Genomic DNA, 16,426 nt, shown 5'->3' with positions numbered 1-16,426 from the left:
GACTGTAGACAGGTGTTTGGCCGGCAGCCAGGCTTTTGATGCCTAGTTGCAGAATCTAACATTGTTATCCCGTTACAGTTATCTCCAGCTGCGCAGCAAATGCAGCCAACGCAGAACCTTCAGTCCCCGCCGTCCAGCGGAGGTCGCCGCAGACGGGTGGTGGACGAGGACCCGGATGAGCGCAGGCGAAAGTTTCTGGAGAGGAATCGGGCAGCCGCCACACGCTGCCGACAAAAGAGGAAAGTGTGGGTTATGTCTCTAGAAAAAAAAGCAGAGGAACTCACCCAAACCAACATGCAACTCCAGGTAAAAGCTCCGGCGATCGTTCGCACTCTTCTCCTCAGCTGAAATGCTGTGCTCTTAAGCGTTAAATGCGCTTGGGGACACACACCAAGATGTATTTCACACAGGGCTTCATATTTCACTCTGTATTAGCTTGCTCTAGACCACAGAAGCTCATAAACACCCTTCATTTGACAGCTGAAGCTACCGTAGCCGGAGAGCAGGCGTTGCCGGTTGTGTGGAGGGTAGGGTCAATGGGTTATTGAGGTCTGCAGAGTAACCAGAGCACAGCCAGCTGCAGCTGAATGTGTGGTTTGTAGGCCAGTAAAACCCCAGAGCATCACAGAGCATCTCAGCTCATAGAGGTTGAACATGCTCATTTCGACTCTCTTTAGACCATGAGATTTACCTGAAAGATTGATGCCATGTGTCAGGCTATACTGTATCAGTATATTAGAGAGAGAGTGTGTATGCTGCGCTCAACCTACACATCAGGCCACATCACAGGCCTCTTATTATTCATATTCACTGCAGTAATCTGAGCTCCATTCCACAGAATAAAATACTGTCACTTTGCTGAGACTTTTACGCAATGTGACTTGCGCAACACCCCTGGAGCAGCCTGAGGTTAACCCTCACAACGGTGACGATTTGTGGGTTGACCTTGTGAGATTCGAACCCACAATCTTTCCATTAACAACCCAGAGCTTTGGCCACGAGGCTATTTACATACTTTCCTATTCACAATTCCAATCATCAACTATTTGTTTTTCTGTATTGCATACTTTGAGACAGAATGCACATACATACGCAGTCTTAATAATCCCACTGTTTAGAATTGCTTTCATTCACTTCCCTGTCAAAGTCCAGGTTCTTATCTTACAAACATCCTTGAAATTATGCCGTTGTTTTGTAACCATTCCGCCAGCTGGTTTAATCAAATCCAAGAACTTGTTCTTATCAGACGCTGTGTTGTTCGCAATGGCAAGGCATTTACAGCCTGTTCATTATGAGTTTTTTAATGAGACTCAGGCTTGTTTCTCTTGAATTTAAAGCATCTTGTGGAAGATTTGAGTCTCACAATCCCAAAAACAAATTTTCTGGCATAATTTTGTGTGGTATTATTATATGGTCGTATGACAACACTGGCATAATACAGATTAGCGTAAACATGTGCGTCTTTGTTTAGATTTGTTTGCATGCTAAGAAACTGAGAGGCTAACAAGATTTCCCAAATATGTTTTGCATTTCAAGACATGAGGGACTTTTAAGGGTGAAAATAAACTTTAACAATTAAATCCAGGGCTTGGCCAAACTGTCCTGTATGCAGGAAATGTATCCTCAGTGAACTGAACATGCTTTAATCTGTCACGGAGAACATTTAGGTTTGATGAACTTGAAATTTTTGTTTTATGTCTGTATCCAAAGTGTGGGATTAGAGAATATGGTAACACTTTATAATACTGATTCATACTTAAAGTTTTGTTAGTATTTATTAGTTCCTGCATAAGTATGCAACAGTAATATAAAGTGTTACCGAGCATATTCATAAATTCTTGTAAGCACTGAGGGAATGTTTGTAAGTGTATCTGTTGTGTTTGTTGACAGAACGAGGTCACCATGCTGAAGAATGAGGTGACGCAACTGAAACAGCTTTTATTAACACATAAGGACTGTCCCATCACAGCCATGCAGAAAGAGTCTCAAGGTTACCTCAGTGAGTACCGACACACCCATACACGCTTCCAGAGGAGACACCACGTAGCCTAATGGTGGATGTATATTATTGTGTCTATTTTAGTATAGAGTAGTATATTTTAGACTACAGTACAAAACGCGCCCATTGATATAGATACTTGTGACATTTTGAAATGTATGGAGGTTGCCACTCCCTGGTTTTATTCTGAGGGGGAAAACCATATACTGTAAAAAAATATGGACGTAGTGTCCGTGACGTCATCCGTAGGTTTTTGAAGAGCGTTTTTGAAGCCAAAGGTGTGGCCGAGCCGACCGTTGCCATCTTGGCAGTACGTCACTGCCACATAACTGAAAATGAGCAAAGAGGCGGGACGTAGGTGGAGCTGAGGTGCCTGGTTGCTGAAGCCATGCCTGCCACGCTTGACAGTAGCGGGAATCCACCTGTCACTCAAAGTGGCCTTAATTATGCAAATCTTTAAGGCTTAAAGTCCCAGTGAAATAAAAAACGACAAAGCCTTTTTTTCATGAAATATTGCAGCGTTTATTGTAAATCGTTTATCAATGTACGCGAGCATCTGTTAACTTCTCCCTTTCAACTGTCAGTCTACCGCCAGTTCCGTCAAAACGTAACTGCTGTTTTTATACATGCGATCAAATCGCAGAGAAAGACGAAAGCCACGCCCACTATTTCTCTCATTCATGTTTTGAAGCCAGTCTCTAGCGGGCAGTAGATGAATTCCAGTTTTATGAGAAAGACCTGTAGGTTGCCGCCAGGTGAAAACACAGTCATTGAAAATCCTGTTGCCTTGCAGTGCTTGTGGCGCAGGAAAAGAGCCCTTTAACAATATAAAGTGATAAATGTACTGTATTTACCTTAGGTGATGCATGTGTTGTGGGACATCTTTCTAGATATTTTAATTCATCAGTAATCCAGAATGAGGTTTTAAAAATGTATGACCTTTTGGAAAAGGAACAAAGGAAGAAAATGTAAATATTAAAATAAGATGTCAAATGAAATGTGATGTTGCATCTCACAAATGAAGAGAAAATTGATAGTTTTGCTCAAATCTTCCCAAAAAGTATGTAAAAAATCTATAGTTTCAGAACAATTCCACAGAAATTCAATATTAATTCAAATATTACTCTTAAACACTGTTTCTCATGAAATACAGAAACAAAATGATCTGTTCTATGGTATCCATAATAATTGTATAGCTCCACACTATTAATATATACACTATATAGAGAAATGTATTGGGACGACCTCTTCTTATAAACATGTTTATCTACTCCAGTTATTTAAATCATAACAATATTAATGCTATTCCATACAATATAGACCGTTTCATCGGACGCGTGCGCCAGGACTGCAGTTAACTTCCGGTCTGCGTTTGGCTAGTGTCTAATAACAAAACTACTATCATTTTTTTATTATTTAATTGTATCATAATTTCATTAAATAAAGCATTTGTTGAATTTCGTTGTTTGATCACATTTAAAGAAACCGTATGGTACATTTACATCTAACGGTTGAGCTTGGTATCGGAGTCTAAATTCAAAATATTGAAAAACAAGTTTACCAAAGAAATGTTTTTGTTGGTTTCTTTTGCTTGTTATCAAAAATAATCTACAGGCACTCTCTTGTTTGTGAATGTGTACTGGAAGTTAAGAGCAGTCCACGAACGCACGCATGCACATTAACGTTGGTTTATGTTGTCACTTTGAAACCGTCTATTAAAGAATTTTGTTTACATCTTTGTTGCAGTTTTGAAAGAGACTTTTTGTTCTGAAATGACAATATTTCGATGACTTTGAGTGATGACTGTTTATTATTTAGTCGTACCAAAGGTGTTCAGCTGGGTTCGGGTCTGGGATTTATGCAGACCAGTCAAATTCCTGCCCACTTGATCGATCATTTCTTTATTAATCTTGGCACAAGGCCATTGTCATGTAATAGAAAATGACCCGGCCCAAACTGTTGCTTTCAAATGTGAAGCGCACAGTTCTCTATCATTATATACTGTAGCATTAAGATTTGTGCTTAACTAAAGTAGTCAAACCTGTTCATTAGAAGGGGACGTCCCAATACTTCCGTCCACATAGTGTACGTCAACAGTTGTTTTATTCATTTAACTTAAGGAAGTGAAAGAGCAAATCGGAACAGTGCAGATTGATGGCTGGATGAATGGACATCTTCATCTCTCCTCTCATACCTCAGGTCCAGAGAGCAGTCCGGCTGGAAGCCCCACCCCTGTAACCCAGCAGCAGGTCATTCAGCACAATACCATCACCACCTCCGGCACGGCACCCAAATCACCGCACAGATATTAACCCCATCCACTAGTGACTCCAACCCTCTGCCATCACGCCCCAACGCTCTCCCATGCCGGACATCTTGAGTGCAAACTATAGACAGACATACACCTCTGTGCCTCTGTGGCAGCTTTTTCTTCTGGTCTTGGTTCACAATTTGTTTAGTTTCGTTTGTTCTGTTTGTTTTGTTACCATTTGAGTCCACTGAAAAAAGGAAGTCTCACTTTCTCTAGAAAATAGCTGACGGATTGTTGTGGCAACACGAGCTCCGCATCTGTTCCTGGATCCCGACTGGACTACTGCCATTACAAATGAACAAAACATAAATAGTAGTACGGGCTGTTTTTGCTATGAATTTTCCATTGCCAAAAAGATGCTGTTTGTATCCTTTTTGTTTGTGTTAGGAGTTTATAATAATAACTCTCACATTCCCCCTTTCATCTCATTTAAATTGATAAATTAGGAAAGTCATTCTCCATTTGGTTATGATCATGAAGGTAAACCGAAGCAATATGAATCTCCGATGTGCTCTGAAATCTGATTGTCTTTTCTTACTAACTCGGACCAGCATCTAAATCCGATTAAACTCAGCCTATTAGCATTTTGACATTTCAGATATCATTTAAAAAAATAATAAATGTTTGAGCTATTTCAATAAAACATAACAGCTTTGGCGTTTAAGCTGATGCAGGTCATGTTAATGGAATGCTTATATCAAGTTGAAACAAGTTACTTGAGATTTCTGGGTTTCCCAGTGAGATACCAGTCGTGTTGCTCTGTATATGAACAACAGTAAGACATTTTACCCAGCATTTACGTTTTACATCGCTGGTCCTTATCAATTTGGATATTCTCACTACTTATAGAATTTAATTTAGTTGTATCTGTTTAATATCAGTTGTTGGACTGAAAACCACAGCTCTGATTGCTGTTAAGTGCTTGTTCGTGGTCATTTCCGACCACATGCGAAACATCGTCAGTTCATTTAATTTTGCATCAAAATAATGCTGTTGAACAAAAGAAGGCTTTTGTTTTACCTGTGGCTATGGAAAACCTCCACGAGGGCCAAGAACATTGTTAAATGCAAGTTTTAGTTTTGCCTCTGAGTATTGTTTGGATCTTCATCTGGCATTTTTACATCGTAAATCCAAATAATAGTAATCCAAAAATGAAAGGATGTGTTTTGATATGTCCTATTTTATATTAGTGGATCATGAACGAAAGGAAATTCTGCTGAAATTTAGGGACCCACTGTTCAGTCCTGGAAATATGTACTGTTGTACTGGAAATGTAAATATACAGATAGCAGTTTACTGTTATCATGACATTCCAATGTAAAACATTTGTTTTCTCTGCATAGCTTTTAGGGGTGTGTGATATACCTCGAGAGTGTATGATCATGGACCAATGGACCCTCAGCAGCTCACTGTCGCTTTGAGATCTTGAGTCCTGTGTGAATCCCGAATAAGGTTTTATCCCTTTACTCGCAGCTTTCTTGTCTAATTGCAGATGACAAGCAGTTTTGCTCGCTTTGTATGAGTAGCGTCTTACTCTTTCTATGCAGGTACCTGCCTAGACTGCACTAGATGTCCCTACTGTCCAAATGTCACTATGTGCCTGAATTTTTCTGTCTTATGTACTCACCTAGAAAGAATGTCAGTCATTATTAATACTAACAACTTGTTAAAACTGCATTTTTTTTCAATTCAGGTTGAACTGTTATGCCTTGCTTTGATTCTCTGTCAAATTTTGTTTCGTTTTCTTTTTGTTTTGTTTTGGTGGACGTTTTATACTTTCTTGAACCGCGGAGGCCTGAGAACAAAATCTGAATTTCCCATAGACCCACAGGTCAGCTGGATTTGTCTCGTCTTGTGTAATGTGGCGAAAATGTCTCGCCTCTGCTGAAAAAGGCCTTTATTCCAGCAGCTAAGCTCAGAACTGTTTCATGTTCTTTTGGGGATTTTTTTACTCCGTTTAAACGAAACAAAGTTTTCCTTCGCCTTTCCTCGCAACACTGTGTTTGGGACACGAGCCTCCACGCTGAGAAGCGGAAATCTTGTAGCTGTCTATGCACTTTGACCTCTGTGTGCAGAGGATGAAATAGCCATATAGAAGACTCAGTGATACCCTGTTCCCACACCAGCGAGAGCCAGCCACTGTCATTCAATGGAGACTGGAGCAAAGCAGAGTCCAGATGTAACTGTAACCCGATGGTTTGGTTTGGGCACATTCGGAAACATGTTCCTATAGCTTTAAGACTTTTCCAACTACACGACTTGTGTATTTTTTGTCATTCTCAATTTTCTCATCTTCTCTCCAAGCAACTTTTCGGTGCATTCAGCATTGTTTGTAGGTTTTGTATTAGAGTCTGAGATCTGTGTATGCATGCATTGTCACTCCCATCGCCGTAGACATCTCAGAGCTTACACTAACATGTTTTGCAGTGTGTAAGGCCACATTAGGATGTAATGGTGATGGGAGGAGTTTGCTAAACGGCAGTTTTAAACACATCTCTGTGGAGGACCATAAATTCATAAAATCCTTCAGGAAGGACAACAGTCTAAAGCTGCATTGAATTTCATCTCCATCTTTTTACACGTCTCTTTATGTAGATGTAGGACCACGTCATCTCTTACCCAAGAAACTCACTCATACAAAGAAATAGACTCAACTGGAAATATTTTCATTCCCTAAGTGAGTAATAGACATTAATCTAAATTTGTTGATTTGGCACCAGTCTTTTTTAGGGTGGGTGGAACATGTATTTTCGGTGGATGAACATGTATTTTGTAAAAGCATTCTTGGAGGATGGAGGGAGACTTTTTTTGTGGCCGCGCAAATATATGTGTGCTTTTGAGTGTGTAGGTTTTTATTTTTAGGTGGAGGACAATGAATACACATTCATAACCTATAAAGGTATCATTGCAGCAAAACTATAAATAATGTATAAATTCTCATTCATTTTTGTAATCTTGTTCCCGTATTTCAACCACCTTTCTTTTTGAAAGGAGTACGTGTTTGGTACTTGTTTGTAAATAATGTTTGCATAGCACTTCAAGTTTTCTTGTTAATTTCTGAGCTGAATCATTGCATTGTTTGTTACACATAATGAATTCACACACGCTTGCATAACTTTGTATATTTTATATGTTTCTTAATGCCTTGAATAGTTTTTTGTTGATGCAAATGTACAGATGTGAGATCACAACAGCTATATTACGATATGAAAATAAAGCACTTGTTCTGTTACAAAGTCTTGCCAATGAATGATTTTGTCATTGTCATTGAGGAATAAAGGTTGTGTTGCATTTTACACACTGGATAATCAAAAAAGGAGGAGGAAAAATCTACAATTGGAAATCTAAAATATATAAAGAGATGAGATGATAAATTGAGTTATCCCAAAATGAGATAATTCAATTAAAGAAAAAATTAAGTCATGTTTTTTATTATGTTAACAGATTTAGCAACAGTTTATAAAAATTATGCTTAGGAACCCAGTCAATTGGGTTTAAAAACATGTTTACAAATTCTAGACAAAAGAATGTCTACTTTTAATTTGCTAAAATATAACAAAATTTGAATTTAAAAGTTACAACACAATTCAGTTATATTTGTGTATAGTTTTGGTAAGTTTACCATTTGTAAAATGTAAAAATATGTGAATGAAGAATGAGTGACCCTAATCTTTTGAACAGTAGTCATTTTATTTACACCTTTGACCATGTTCTAGTGGGAAATGTTTAAATATTAGAAAAATGAAAATATTTCCTCGAGTCCTACATATTTTGAATTACCCATTTGATGTCAGAGATACAGTATACACTCTTAAAAATAAAGATTCCTACCTTTCTTTGTCAGGTCCTATGGATCCATAAAGAACCTTTAAAGGTTTTATTCACCCTACAATAAAAATTCTGTCATTATTTACTCACCCATAGAGTGAGTAAACTTACAGAGAGTTCGGGGAGCAATAAGCTATAAAAAATTGGTGCTAATACAAAGTAACTAGTTTCAACAAAAGCTAGACCTGTTGAGAGAATTTAGATTCAGTGCGCAGTTTTAAAGCAGCCTGCTGTCGCCCCCTGCAGGACACTTAGCATAAATGCTGCCAACAACACATGGTAGATATAAACAACTGATATATTTTAATAGATTTTTCTTAAGATATGAGCTAAATCTGTTTGGGTTATAGTGGTCTCAAACTATCTATCTTGGTATCTTTTCTTCGGGGCCAATCTACTAGATCCTCTCATCCTTGTCTTCTGTGTTATGTGCCCAAACCCCGGGCATACAGTATACACTCTGCACTCGTCCAGCCACTTCATTTATTATAATACCATACTTTTCTGAAATTCCCACAATTTAAAGAAAAAGAAAGACACGTTTCTACTTGCTGTGCAGACATAACTTAGCCATAAACATAAATCACATAAACGGATTGATGAACACGTCAAATGCTGATCAAACAGTAAAAGATGACAAGACTAAAGCGGTACACACTCCCAAATCATTCTTTAATCAAAAACAAATACAATAAAAACAGTCTCTGCTTATTTAACATACAGCAGCCAATTAAAAACATATCCCTGCCCGTTTAATAATTGCATTGACATGTCACACAACTAAACATAATCATTTAGTGGTCACTTTTAATGTGATCTTTGTGCTTCAGGGTGATGAGAATCCATCTGTAGAGAGGAATCTATCAATCATGTCGAATGATCTCTCTGGTTGGTCGTAAGGCAAAATATGCCCGCCTCCCCTGACAATCACCTGAATAACAGAGAAGGGAGAAATAATATATACGTCATACAAATTTGTACTGTATATATATATATATAGTGATATTTTGCGATCCACTTTATTCTAACTTGCCTATGACAATATATTAAAAGTAATATAAAAATCCTCACCTGAAAGAACTCCTTTACTTGTCGTACATAACCTGCCACTTCAGTATCACCGGGCTGGACCTTCCAGGCGAAGCGCTCTGCTTTTGTATACTCGTCTGCTCCAGACCAGTTTACGGTGGGCAGGAAGCGCTCGGTCAGAGGAGCTGCAACAATGACATCAAGCTGTCCGTTATAGATTAACACCTGTGGGCGCACAACCAACAAATCCATGAGAGAGCTGATCTTTATATACTGTACATACGGAGTTCAACGAATCCACCAATAATGATTTTACACTTTTTTACTCTACTAATGATATCAAACCAAATAAGTGTAAAATGTGATGAAAGGGTTACTATGCTCTTATAACAATCACAGACGTCGTCTTACTCTATAGTTGTCCATGAGAACACCCAACCACGGCTTAATAGACTTCATTACATCCTGAACCAGATGCTTCTCAACCTCAGAGCCATCATTGAATGTGAGATTGCCAACATGGATGGAACGGCGAACCTCCGGTAGAGTCACAAATGACGAAAAATACTCCTGATCTGGAGGTTCCTGTTAAGAGAAATACACAGAACCAGACATCAAATTCCCAAGTTTTTGTTAGACAATGGCGGCTACACTGTAGTTTGTGGATCTCTTAGTACCTGACACTGCATGTAGTTGAAGTAGTTGGTGCAGCCAGTGGCATTTTGGTAGAATGAGGGATAAGGAACAACATCACCGTTCAGTAAGCTGTCAAACACCTGACAGAGAGAGAGGGAGAAACAAATAGATGACATTCTTAGTAATGTAAATTAGGTTTCAGCTGCTCCAATGAAAGGAAAATAGTTTATACACACCAGGGACCATGTTTTATTGTATACTTTTTAGTACCTTAAAATCGAATAAACAAAGTTTCTAAATATAAATGACATATTGACAGTACTGATGTCTTATATGTTTGGGATCATTACGCTAACCTCAAATGCTTCCACCCATCTCTGTTCCTGGATGAGTTTGACTCCTGCATCCGTCTGCATCTTTACATACTGCCTCTGCCGCTCATCCACCAGGCCCGTCTGGTAGAGGAAATCTGCATAACCGCCCAGCATCTGAGATGGAGAGGATCATAGAGTTGTTTTAGTCTACACAATGACACTTTGTAAATCATTTTCTAATGCTTAAAAGAAAACTCACCAGCTCGGGGTCACACAGACCGTCTCCGATGGCCACTCCTTTGAAGTTAATCTTTACTTTGGCAGAGGGATTGTTCTTGTGGATGTAGTAACCAATTGCTGGAACATACTTTCCTGCGTATGACTGCGGATGAAAAGTTTAAGAGAGTCAAGGGGGAATGAAGCGAATGACCCAACGATACGAGATATTTGGATTCTGAATCGATTCTATTTTTCCTCACCTCGCCTGTGGCATAAAACGGATTGGACTGAAACTCACTAAATATCTGAAAGAACTGAATCAGGGCACTGAAGAAAAAACAAACAAGTCATTTATCACATGTGTTACATTGGAAATAAACATAAACCTTTATAGGGAAACATTACAGCTAACAATTTACCTGTACAAGTCTCTGCCCACATCGTCCTGGTTTTGGGCAAATCCTCGATCGTCCTTAGTAAAGCTCCACCCTGTGCCAACCTTACATAAAAAATAATCATCTAATTTAAATAAAGCTACCAGAAACACTGGTCACACATATGGTAGGGGCTGGATAAAAAACAATGAGCTCACCGGGTTATCAATGTACAGAACCGAGTAGTGTGATGTCCAGGGGAAATCTCTGTAGCCCACTGGAGAAAGACACACATTGAACCATTACCGTTCAAATAAAATGTCAATTTTAAGTTACGGAATCAATAGTGTTTATAATATTTACAGTCGTTTTTACAGAGATATGTCAACACATAATTTACTTTAAAATGCTGTTTAGGCAGTACAAATACTGTAGATTTTTCTCCACTAAACAATAATAGTCAATTGTAGAACCAGTTAGAGGAAGACAAACTATGTCACAAGTCAGCAAAAAAACATGACTACTGATATAAAATCACAAACATTGATCATTAAACAGACAAACCTGAGTAACACATTAATAAATTACCCATCAATATTCATAGACATGATTATAACATGCATTAAAAGCACGAACACGCTCATCTTCATCAACGTGAATAATTGTGCTCACATGTGAGGTTTTTGTAAACAAAATATGGGCCGTGCTCCACAAACAAGCCAAACATGGACGTGCCGCCAGGTCCTCCCTGCAGCCACAACAGCACCGGGGCAGTCTCGGGTCTCACCTTAACACAGACATGCATTAAACATCATCACTAAAAGACACAGATGACCTGGCAAAAAAGGCTAACACAACCTTAAAGTAGGTAAAAAATTCCAAGACAGCAGTAAAATCTTGTGTTACTGACAAATCGCAAGAGTTACAGTCAGCAGATGCATCTTATCTTTAGTGCTGTGGTAAAGACAACTTTACAGTCAAACAAAAATGTGCCATATGGTTAAACTATCAGATTGTTACCTGAGCTGGGAAGAACCAGAAGAAAAGGTTACTGTTGTACGTCTTGTTCACGGTGAGATATCCAGAGAAACTCTTGACATTGGCACCAGGTAGAGGACCCACCAAACTCAGTTTCCTGGCTATATGAGCACAAAAGAACAGATGCACTGGCATGAACCTGGAATATTTTATGATCAAACTGACACGACCTTGCAAAACAATCATCTTATGAATCAGCCTGAAATGAACGATGTTTCTCATTTAGAAAAGCACACCTTCGTCTATCTTGCCTTCCTCCAGATAGGGAGTGAGAATGAGAGGTTTGCCCGGGTCGGCTCCATCATTTGAGCCGCTCACACGCCGGGTTCTCCGGCAGAAGAACGAGGAGCAGCCGCGGGAGCAGACCGACTCCAGAACAGCCAGGAGACACAACAGCCGTAGAGTTTCCTTCAACATTATAGGGAACTGCAGACAGCAAAGAAACATTACACGGACATCAATGACAAGGCATGAGACTAAACGACTCTGGTTACCTTCTGCATTTCTGCCTTTACAAGCTCAAACTTATCCGACAGCATTACTCGAGAGTTTAAAAGAAACAGTGAGAAATCTTTCCTGTCTCTGTGTGAAACCACATCAAATAAAGTTGATATTCTTCATCAATAATACGATATTTACCTTAAGGATGACAGTTGGAAATCCACAGACCGGTCACATCGGCACACAAGGCAGAACTAGCGACAGGGTTGTTTATGTCACGTCGGAAGTCATATGACCGTGGGCTTTGTCATGTGATCTCAGCGTACGACGTAAGAAATTACGTAAGCGGCTCAGCAACTTGAACCAAACCAGAGCTACAGTTATTTGTTATATTAGGTAACGTTAAATATCATATACATAAAACAAAGTGGGCCTTATGTAAAGCAAACATTTCACATTTTATCAGGGATTTTAAAATATATGTCATGACACGAGAACAAATGGATAAACAAGCTCCGAAAGCATGTAGTTGAAAAGCACTTCTTTTATTTAGTGACATTTTTATTTTTTCCTCTCTCTTTTCTTTCATTCTCTCCGGCAATGTGATGTAGAAGTGTATATTGTGTTTGTGGCAATAAAAAGATAAAAACGTGACAAAAAAAAGATGACATCACTTTACCGCGAGAGTGGTAAGCCGTCCATTTTTGGTCCTGGCAAAAGCCCACAACAATAAATCGTAACTGGCCGTCTGTCTGAATTAAAAATAGTTATCTTGAGAAAACGTAGACTTGGAAAAAATATTTATTGTAATAAAGATTCGTCCAGCATTTATTTGGATTTTTACTTAATAACTAAAGGTTGTCCAACAAACTGTTCTGTTGACCAACATTTTAAGTATTTTTATTTGCTGTAATGTTGTTCTAAGCATTTGTGGTATACTATTACGTTTTTAATTTACATTTTCACTAGTCCTCGACTCCCTCCTCGTGTGTTGACACGCTAAATGAAGGTAAGAATATTTTATTGGGGACAGAAGTATTTACCCTGGCACATATATGATCTAATTATTAATTACAATTGCATACATAGTATTGTGAGATTGATATTTGTAATATAAAAGTATGAATGTAAAAGCATGGCTTATTGTGAAACTAAAGCTACCGGCAGGTGGCAGCAAGTATGTATTAGGTCAGTCATTCATTCAACCAATTCTGTAAGATTTTTGAATGCGTACAAAACATGATAAATACATTTACATTTAGGCATTTGGCAGACGCTTTTATCCAAAGCGACATTGCATTATCCTATACATTTTACACAGGTATCTGCAATCCCCTGGGATTGAGCCCACAACCACTGAGCTATAGGAAAATAGAACATTACCGATAAATGCCACGTGTTAGATTACATCATGTAACGTAATGAGGACTGTATGCATTTTGTATTCACGATAAGAATAATTCTGAAAAAGGTTTTCATTGAAACAGCCAAACAATCTCAGGGTAAGGATTCACATCAGTAGGCTATTTAATAAATTGATCCAATGAAAAATAAATAGCTTGCCCTAAATAATATTTGTATAATATTTTATGTCTGTAAAAACTATTTTATAAACTTATATTATATAGGCCTACTTAAATTATATATTTCTTGTTGAAGTAAGTCAGTTCATTTAAATTCTATTTTTGATCCAAAAGAAAATATATAGATTGAATCAAAACAAAAAATCTTATTTATCAAATCAAATCAAATAGATTTAATCAAACAATTGTTTATTGGTTGAAAGATATGGATTTAACATATGGATTTAACATTCAAACATTGCATTTAGGAACATTGATATAATCAATTCAATTTGTTTATATAGCGCTTTTTAACAATGTGCATTGTTCCAAAGCAGCTTTACAGGAGAAAATAAGACAAACTGAAAAATGCAGTAAAGGAAAAACACAGCACAGTTGCATGGTGTTTATAGAACAAGCAGCATCATTATAGCAAATTGTATCTTATAAATGCAGTCTCCCAGTGAGCAAGCCAACAAGGCCCTGTGGTGATGAACCCAAACTCCAATGATAAATAAAAGGAGAAAAAAATCTTGAGCCAGGAGGGCCAGATCCCCTCTGACATGTCACAGCTGCACTCAGTGACTTTGATTGGAAGGATGGGCATATGACGTCTGGGCCTGGCGAAATCTGTCGGGATAAGCATCCCGAGGCGGTGGAGGAGAGCAGAGAATAATACGCGCAGCTGCTGTTCATTCATTTATTAATTATTATTTATTATTTATAAGTGAATTATTGGCTGAAAAGATGTGTCTTTTATCTAGATTTAAATTGGGAGACCTCAAATAATCCAGAGTTATAGTGCTACGTATGAGAAAGCTCGACCCTCTTTGGTGGATTTAGTTATTCTAGGTGTTATCAAAAGTCCTGAGTTTTGAGGGTTTATAGAGCTTGATGGGTGTAGTGTGATAGAAGCTCTGTTAGGTAGGTAGGGGCTAAACCCTTTAAGGCTTTATAAGTAATTTAAAGAACTTTAAAGTCAATAAAATACTTAATGGGTAGCAAGTGAAGGGTTGATAAAATTGGGATTACGTGATCGTATTTTCGGGACCTGGTAAGAACTCTGGCAGCTGCTTTCTGAACTAACTGTAGTCTTTTTATTAATGATGCAGGACAAACACTAAGTAGTGCATTACAGTAGTCGAGTTTTTCTTGATGTCACAAATGTATAAATACATAGACACATAGAATATTTTGTCATTTGGTGGAAGAAGGCTGTTTTTGAGATATTTGAGATATGATTTCCAAATGACAGGTTGCTGTCGATCTAATATAACGCATAGGTCTTTAACTGAATTTATTGGTGTATGTGCAGCCTTCATTTAGCAGGTTATAATCGAAATATTCTGTTTATGTTTGGTCCGATAAATCATATTTCTGTTTAATCAGAATTTAAAAGAAAGAAATTACAAGTCATCCAATGTTTTATATCTTAGATGTACTCAATCATCTGGTCATGATGAGATATATAGCTGAGTATCATCTGCATATCAGTGGAAGCTAATTCCATGTTTTCTAAATGTTTCCAAAGGGCAGCGTGTATATGGAGAACAGCAAGTGTCCTAAAACCGATCGCTGAGGTAATCCATTCAGTAATAATCCTTTTTTCAGTGTAGGCCTACTGTTGAAACAACATGGCGAATTCCGTGCAAGGCGACCCACGGTTTATGTAGGTAGAAAAAGCTCATTCTAAGGTAATAAAAACATAACGCTTCATTATGAAAGCTCTTTATACTCCTCTGAAGACATAGTTATGTATATTATATTGCATTTCTATCAATAGATCCTCCAAAAAAGACTGCCAGAGCCAGCTCCTGTCCTGCCAGATGCTCATGTCATCAAATGATGACTAGTGCCAAGGCCTAGACCAACTAGAAGTTAGAATTACTTTGTATTTTTGCTTTTTAGTATTATTATCTGAAATCTTTCAATTAAAATACATTGACTTGAAAAAACAAAACTACTTAATTTGGATACTTTTGTCAAAAAGACATACAACAACAAAAATAAACGTAAAGATGTATTTTTGATGTTAGGAGACAGACAGACTCAACCTCATGTCATCTAGTGATGACTAGTGCTGGGATCAGCCAGAAGTTGAATGAAGTTGAATGAAGAAATGAGTTACTTTTTGACCACAATCTGGAGACTGGCACAGACTTTGTGCAGCAATGTCAACTCGTCCATATACTTATTTGCAGATTGTGTTCAACTAACGCTGTTTGACTGCAAGTAATTTGTTGTTTTTTCCTGTTCTTCGTCTTTAGTGACGGCAGTAAAGACTCAACATGAGAATTCATTCACCTGATTTCATATCATTAACCTGAGATTCTGGGGCACCATACCATTGTGGAAAAGACTATTATATAGGCTATATGTTTGTTCTGTTGAACGCAATACTTCTACTTGTGCCGCAGAAATGTACGTTGCTAGTTCCAAATATCTTTCTTTGTGTTCAACGGAATTATCATTTTTGGTTGAACAATTCCTTTAAGGTAAATTAAATTCACATGATCGAAACACAGCTTGTTTACTATAAAAACTCAGTTCATACTTTTTCGTACTAAAACAACTACGACCAAACATAATATTTATGTATTTGATTAATTTAAGCACCACACGGGTAAACATGCATTACATTTCAACATGTATCTTCTAAAGGTAATTTTTAACAT

The 16,426-nt window shown here is 37.9% G+C and overlaps 2 protein-coding genes across 3 annotated transcripts in view; one reads left to right on the top strand and one right to left on the bottom strand.

Moving 5' to 3' along the window:
• creb5b (cAMP responsive element binding protein 5b) overlaps nucleotides 1–7,543 on the top strand; it is a 50,704-nt gene extending 43,161 nt beyond the window's left edge. Inside the window, exons 9-11 of the mRNA XM_079470438.1 lie at nucleotides 79–306; nucleotides 1,891–1,999; nucleotides 4,199–7,543. Of these exons, the coding sequence (XP_079326564.1) occupies nucleotides 79–306; nucleotides 1,891–1,999; nucleotides 4,199–4,311 (450 nt within the window). The 3' untranslated portion in view covers nucleotides 4,312–7,543. The remainder of the gene's footprint in view (nucleotides 1–78; nucleotides 307–1,890; nucleotides 2,000–4,198) is intronic.
• Nucleotides 7,544–8,579: 1,036 nt separating this feature from the next.
• Nucleotides 8,580–12,547, bottom strand: cpvl (carboxypeptidase vitellogenic like). 2 transcript variants are annotated; one of them, XM_079469035.1, is made up of 13 exons: nucleotides 12,388–12,547; nucleotides 11,985–12,174; nucleotides 11,731–11,849; nucleotides 11,383–11,497; nucleotides 10,929–10,987; nucleotides 10,756–10,835; nucleotides 10,597–10,663; nucleotides 10,377–10,499; nucleotides 10,160–10,291; nucleotides 9,845–9,943; nucleotides 9,579–9,752; nucleotides 9,210–9,392; nucleotides 8,580–9,069 (listed from the first exon to the last, which is right to left on the bottom strand). In XM_079469035.1, exons 2-13 carry the CDS (start codon nucleotides 12,163–12,165, stop codon nucleotides 8,965–8,967), a joined length of 1,437 nt encoding a protein of 478 aa, XP_079325161.1. In that variant the 5' UTR covers nucleotides 12,166–12,174; nucleotides 12,388–12,547; the 3' UTR covers nucleotides 8,580–8,964. The 2 variants fall into 2 exon arrangements, with proteins under 2 accessions (XP_079325161.1, XP_079325160.1); XM_079469034.1 differs by having other exon boundaries at nucleotides 12,243–12,451.
• Nucleotides 12,548–16,426: the final 3,879 nt, after the last annotated feature.

Source organism: Barbatula barbatula, assembly GCF_947034865.1.
Source record: "Barbatula barbatula genome assembly, chromosome: 12".
In the NCBI taxonomy this organism is placed as follows: domain Eukaryota; kingdom Metazoa; phylum Chordata; class Actinopteri; order Cypriniformes; family Nemacheilidae; genus Barbatula; species Barbatula barbatula.
The sequence above is the reverse complement of the archived record's forward strand: the minus strand, read 5'-3'. Positions and strand labels throughout refer to the sequence as shown.

Bases quoted from the DNA above. Each gene is read 5' to 3' on its own strand.
- cpvl (XM_079469034.1), bottom strand. From the start codon at position 12,287: ATGCTGTCGGATAAGTTTGAGCTTGTAAAGGCAGAAATGCAGAAG. The intron at 11,850-11,984 runs GTGTGCTTTTCT...GTGCTCATATAG, and splicing joins GGAAGGCAAGATAGACGAAG to CCAGGAAACTGAGTTTGGTG. The intron at 11,498-11,730 runs GTAACAATCTGA...GTCTGTGTTAAG, and splicing joins TCTGGTTCTTCCCAGCTCAG to GTGAGACCCGAGACTGCCCC.